Source organism: Salmo salar, chromosome ssa03, assembly GCF_905237065.1.
Source record: "Salmo salar chromosome ssa03, Ssal_v3.1, whole genome shotgun sequence".
Lineage (NCBI taxonomy): Eukaryota > Metazoa > Chordata > Actinopteri > Salmoniformes > Salmonidae > Salmo > Salmo salar.
The window spans coordinates 86,750,934-86,757,615 of NC_059444.1; the positions used below are offsets into that span (position 1 = coordinate 86,750,934).

Here is a 6,682-nt window from a genome sequence, read left to right on the forward strand (position 1 = left end):
CATGATTAATTCAGGACCATACGTAATCATGGTATCATCCACATGTGGAAAATACCCTCAAATTAAAGCTGACAGTCTGCACTTTAACCTCATCATTACTCACGATTCATTCAGGGCCATCCATAATCATGGTCACATCCATAATCATGTTGAAGTGTTAGGAACATTCTATTCTTATTTACAATAAAAGTGATACCAAATTGACACAGTGCATTATTTACCATTAATTTCTATTGGGCAGAAAATGAATCTGAAACACAACCAAAACTAACAGCAAATGCATCCAACAAGTTTGAGTCACAAGCTTGATGTAGTCATTGAGTGCTAGGAATATGGGACAAAATACTAAACTTTTGACTACTTTAATACACAACTGAATTTGTCCCAATACTTTTGGTCCCCTACAAAAGGGGGAGCTATGTACAAAACCCCCACTAATTTCAAAGCGGTTCACCTGATATGAATGAAAATACTCTCAAATTAAAGCGGCCGTCTGCAACTTAACCTCATAGTGATTGTATCATTTCAAATCCAAAGTGCTGTCCCAATAAGGTCACTGTATATGTTTTATTGTCAAACACGAGATCGTCCCCCAATGCTGCTGGAGTACTAGATGTGACTTCCTATCACACAACTGATTACAATAAAGCACTTTTAGGTTTACAATACACGTTTCCCCCAGAAAATAGGTGTCACAGACCGATGTAATAAACAAAAGCACACAACTTTTATTAGTTAACAATGGTTTCAAATCGTTTCAAACAACAAACTGAGGCAAAACCACAGAACAAAATGTACAGCGTTCATTAGAGACCGTGTGCAATGTAACTCAAAGGACTAATTAGAATATAATATCCTACATGGGCTGAATGGAGGACTGGGGGAAGGGAGCACTGCCCCTTCCTCTCTCCAACCAAGGTGCATGAATTAAAAAGTAGAGAGGAGATTCAGCCACTCTTGGAGGGCAATGTAAGTACATAAAGTGCTTCTTTACTTTTACAAACAAAACAGAAGCCTTTTTCTTTACTTCCATTGTCCTCCAAGAGTTGGTCAATCTCTCGAATTCTGAATGGAGGACTGGATAGCTCTCTGGCGCCATCTTCTGGCCTGAAGTCATACTAGAAATCCAACAGCTGGGGAATAAATGAAATATGTTATGACTTGATTCTTATATGGTCATTCCTTGATAATAATAGGAGAGGATATTAAATAGAATACATGGGTATATTTACACACCAGTTGAGGCAGGATCTTCTCAAAGTGTTCTATGTCAATTCTGTCACAGTCCTCTGCCTCAGCCTGTTTTATCGTTCTTTGCGCAGCTTCTGAGAAATAAAGAGTCAGGGTCTGTATTCCTAAAGCAACTCGGAGTAAAGACTGCTGATCTAGGCACAGTTTTGCATTCAGCATTTTAGATCATAATGAATACGATTATATGGATAGGGGGACACATCTGATCCTAGATCAGTATTCCTACTCTAAGAAGCTTTACAAATCCTGGCCCTGATATCTTCATCTCATATTGAAGTTATATAAACACCATTATCTCAGTCTGTATAAATACCTCCATTGATTTCCATGTACATTACAGACACAATCAATCGTTTGAACTTACCTTGAACAAACACATGTAGCATCTCTGCCATAAGGAGGACAGCATCGGCACCGACTTGAGAAAAACAAAGAAACAAAAGGTCAAACGGCGATGACTTTGCTAACAGCCTACAACTGTTGCTTCATTTGACTAAACATGATCAGGTCCAAATCTTTTCCAGGATAGCTCCATAAACAACTCCAATTGCAAGCAAATCACCTTTAGTTTTCTCCTCCTTGAAGAAGCTTGACAGGAGTTTGCTTACCGTCTCCTAAAAAGAAAGAAAAAACCAATGATTCTGAATAACACCATGTTCGACAACAGTACATTAAAGTTACTGTAGTGAATTGCTTCCAAAAACAACTGCCATTGTTGTCAAAAGTATCCAGTAGGCTGATAATCTAGCTAGCTACCCCGCTGAATTTGCTCCATACAGTCCGCTCAGTCTAACTTGAAAATGAGGGTTGTGATCTTTCTTTAGTTACAAAATGAGGGTTGTGATCTTGCTTTAGTCGAAATGATGTGACTCACAACATAGAACAATGAATAGTATTTTGGCAACTTTCTCTTACCTTTTTGAATGTGATTTCCGCGCTGCTTTCCGACATTTTCTGTTGTGTCGATCAACGCGCTCTCAGCAGTGATTGGCTGCATCGAGTCCGTGATTCTTTACGTAAAACGCATCGCGCAAACCATCAAGGAGTGACCACTTCTATTCCAAAGGAAAAATAGTACCAAATAGAAAAGTAGAAAATAATAAATGTCTTAAGAAAATGTGTGTGCTTGCTAGTTTGTCTTTAAATTATTTATGGTTGTGAAATAAGTTACAGTAGTGGTAGTGACTGCAGTAATAATGGTAGTGACTGGTTATAGCTGAAAAATTAGGTAGATGGAAAGATGAATTGATTGATTGAATATACAGTATAACCCACTAAAATAACTCCACACCTACAAACCACCACAAAATAACTCATGAACTAAGCCATAGCCTATGACAAACCATGTTATTCCAGTTTGTCTAGAAATGTATAATTGATATGTTGGTTTCACATCTCCATCTCAACCAAAAATCTAAATTAAATAATAGGACTAAATCAAATCAAACTTTATTTAAAGTGCATTTACAGTTTTAACAGATGGAACTATCCAAGCAGAAGATAAATATCCTTCAAATGTTGATATTTAGTTGCATTGACAACCAAACTCAATTCAATATCACTTTTGAAATACAATAAATAGCCTATTAACTTTTCGACAAGTTAACAAATTACATGTTGGATTCACGTCTCCAACTCACCCAACAATAAAAGTTAAAATAATGCTATTAAGCTAGTGGCTCAGATGGAACTATCCAAGCAGTAGACACATCTCCTTTATATGTTGATATGTGGTTGCCTTGTCAACCAAACACAATTCAATAATACTTTTGTAATACAGTAAATAGCCTAAAGTTAAGGCTATCTTACAAACTAATGTAACAATAAACTTTAAATGAGTAACACATCCATAGTTACTGTAACTATACATTTCTTCTTATGTAATCATATAAAGTGTGCAGGTTGAAGATAGCATACATACAGTAGGTTGTTGAAGGTTTGTGGAGATCTTCACAAATGTGAAAATAATCTGAGCAGAATCTCAAATGGCATTGATCACTTTCACTTTTAATGTCATTTCAACTGCAATCCAGGTCATTTGGTTCTGCTATTAAATGAAGCAGAGTGATAACACATTCATCTGTTGTATAAATAAAATATCATTGTATTCCCATTTAAACATTGCTGTGGTTTTAAATGGTTGAACGCGCAGTGAAAGATATTTGGGTGACAACTAAACCAAAAATCAGACATTGTTTTTCCATTGGAATTTGGTTGTGCTTTTAGATGGTTGAAAGCATAGTGATAAAACATTGGAAATTCAACCAACTTTTAGCTGTCTTTTTTGAGTGGGTAATCTCATTGATTAACGTCTCAACCCAATATTTCCCAATTATCCACGTTGAAAATATGTGGTGTGCCCAGTGGGATACGGAGGTGAGTGTATATCAGTGTGTGTGTGTGTGTGTGTGTGTGTGTGTGTGTGTGTGTGTGTGTGTGTGTGTGTGTGTGTGTGTGTGTGTGTGTCACAGCAGCGGTTTGACCAGGTAGGTGTGACAGGGCTTGAATTTTATGTGCTTGCCCTCGACACCTCTTCTGACAGGTGAACCTGGTAGAGAAAGATCTTTATATCCACCTTCAGAGACACAGAAAAGTCACAGGGTTAGAGGAGAGAGAGAGAGAGAGAGAGAGAGAGAGAGAGAGAAAATAGGAGAGAGAGAGAAGATGAGAGAGATAAAATAGGAGAGAGAGAGAGAAAATAGGAGAGAGATAAAATAGGAGAGAGATAAAATAGGAGAGAGAGAGAGAGAGAGAGAGAGAGAGAGAGAGAGAGATGGTTGAGTTTCATTTTACAGCCAGTAGGGGGTACAATGGCTCTACTCCTGTAAAGTCATAAGATTATCCACAAGAGGGCTTTCCCAAGGAAAACCAGTCAGATAAACATGCTGTATTAGAGGTAGAGAATTACACTGGCCAAAGAGATCACAACAATCACAGCCATCAATTATCATACACCATCTATCTAACCGCTCACTTCCTCAGGCAACAGTTCAGACCACCATATTTTCCATCCTGAGAAAATTGCAAGTCTTTCCCAGGCATCCCGAGATTCCTGTTCAAACTGGAAATGCTATTTAAAAGTATATAACACCAGACCAAAAATTTGACATAATCAGACATAATTATACCACTGTAAATTGAGAAATATACACAGGAATCTAATTGTTTCTTGGTGTATTTGTTGCAAATCCATCAACTCAAAGTCCAAACTATTTTTTTATATGTAGCCTAGTTTTAATGTAGGCCCGTGAAGCACTGTTGGCAGACTGGTAAGATATTATGAAGTTATTATAGCATAGTGAAAATGGCATTCATTAGCTAATAAGCCGCTAATTGTGTTGACTGGTGAATATCCCATGCATGCTGTGCTAAACAACCAGAAAAGCAAATGACTGCAATAGTGGGGTTTCAGCACCATGGACAGACGTCAATCAATTCCCAGCTAATCTGACTACAGTTAGACCTGTGCTCTTGTGTTTATTAGTAAATGTCTATTTCCTAGAGTAGGGGAGAGTGGGATAAGTCAAGCAATTTTTTTACATTCAGCATCACCCAATCAAGGGAAACATAATATTATTTCTAACAAAGATATCTGCATATATAATCAGAATTAATGTAAATATTACAGTTTTGAAAAAAGTTATCGTACCCCTTACCCCGGGTAAATTGAGCTGCGGGACAGGGTTAAGCTGCCTACACATTTCTGTACTGAATACAATATTACCACTACCTTTTTAAAACCATGTATATCTTTATTTCCCAACAAACACTTTGTACTTTTCAAAAACACTTTTGTCGTAAGGATTTGACCAAAATGCAGCGGGAATATGTATACTCATCTTCTTTTTATTTTGAAGAAGGAGAAACAAATAAGCATACACAAAACCCGAAACAGTCCTGTCAAGTGCACATACACTAAACAAGGAACAACTACCCACAAAATCCACAGAAAAACACCCCTCTTAAATAGGACCTTCAATTAGAAGCAACGAGGAGCAGCTGCTTCCAATTGAAGGTCAACCCCATTAACTAAACATAGAAATAGAAAGACTAGAATGAACATAGAAATATACTAACATAGAACATTAACCACAAACCCCGAAACACATAAAACAAACACCCCTCTTACATAAGAACATAGCCCAACAAACCCCGAAACACTCTAAACAAACACCCCCTGCCACGTCCTGACCAAATAACCCCTTATACTTGTCAGGACGTGACAACTTTTAACATATGACAGGCCCTGTTGTTACCTCATATTCCAGTGATAATGCCTTGCCTTATGCCTGGGAATAAAACACTTCAATTTTCTCTACTTGCCTTTGGCTCAACCATTGGCTCAATTTACCCCATGGCCAACCCACAATTTAACCCAAGGCAAACATTTTGACTATATTAGCACACACATCTACAAGGATGCACATTCATGGTAGGTTTAGGACCTCATATTGAAGCTTATTACCCCAACTTATCTATATAACTGTTACGTTCCCCAGTTTCTGTGTTGTGGTTTGTGTATTATGTATGTATTTCAGGAAATGGATTCCTGAAATTCTCTACAAGCAGCTGATTGGTCAATCAACATTGATGATTGGAGAGCTGACCCCGCCCTCGTCAGGACGCAGCTGTCTCCAATTACTAACTTCTTCTGAAGCTATATAAGCCCCAGTTCTGTTGATCAGGAGGTAGACACAGAGATAATGGTTGAGAGTTATAGCATGTTGGTGGTTGCTAAGACAGTTGGTATGTGCTGTGTAGTTGTTGCTGTGAGAGCTGATTGTAATGTTCTGTGTTAGTTTGTTGCTCAGAGAGAGCTTCTTTAATGTCCTGAGTTAATTGTTTTTTCTCAGTTTGTTGTGAAGACATTTGGAATATTCTGTTTCATTTGTTCCCAGGGGGGAAGGGGAAGGCACCTAGGGAGTGCTTAGGCAAGAGACCCACGGGCATACATAACCTGTAGTAGTTTACTGTCTATGCACACTAGGAAAGATCTGGGTGGACCATCCCCTGTATTTTGGTTAGTGCACCAGGTGGTGCTAGTTAGGTAAGTAGTGGGTAGGCAGGTATTGTAGGAGAGGGGGCTTTGATATTTAGTTTCTTTGCTTTGGTTCCGTCCAGCCCCTTTTTCCCAAACTTACCGCGTGAAGGAATAAATTACCAGTAAGTGGTATTCTCTGCTTTTTGTCATCCTTGCTCACACCTACACCCCCATACCTTTTTCACACCACGGAGAGTTAAGTTGTAGCAGGGTGTTGCGTTCCCTCTTTCTAGAGGCGTGCGTAACAATAACCTTAAAATGATCTACTTCGAGTACAAGCATCATGAAACATCTGGCAATATATTCATTTTACTTGGTGAAAATCTGTTTTTAGGACACAATGTAAAAACGGGTAGCTGGAGCTCGTCTGAGCCGTTGGGTTCAGTTTGA

General features: G+C 38.3%; 1 protein-coding gene across 1 annotated transcript; it reads right to left on the minus strand.

Moving 5' to 3' along the window:
- Positions 1-705: 705 nt before the first annotated feature.
- Positions 706-2,259, minus strand: LOC106606447 (centromere protein X). The gene is made up of 5 exons (XM_014202657.1): positions 2,167-2,259; positions 1,814-1,865; positions 1,616-1,669; positions 1,237-1,325; positions 706-1,133 (listed from the first exon to the last, which is right to left on the minus strand). The coding sequence occupies exons 1-5, from the start codon at positions 2,200-2,202 to the stop codon at positions 1,119-1,121; spliced, it is 246 nt and encodes an 81-aa protein (XP_014058132.1). The 5' UTR covers positions 2,203-2,259; the 3' UTR covers positions 706-1,118.
- Positions 2,260-6,682: the final 4,423 nt, after the last annotated feature.

Excerpts from the sequence above, each read along its gene's own strand:
- LOC106606447 (XM_014202657.1), bottom strand. The coding sequence starts at position 2,202 with ATGTCGGAAAGCAGCGCGGAAATCACATTCAAAAAG. Across the intron at positions 1,866-2,166 it reads CGGAAATCACATTCAAAAAG|GAGACGGTAAGCAAACTCCT; the intron begins GTAAGAGAAAGT and ends CTTTCTTTTTAG. Across the intron at positions 1,670-1,813 it reads CAAGGAGGAGAAAACTAAAG|TCGGTGCCGATGCTGTCCTC; the intron begins GTGATTTGCTTG and ends GTTTTTCTCAAG.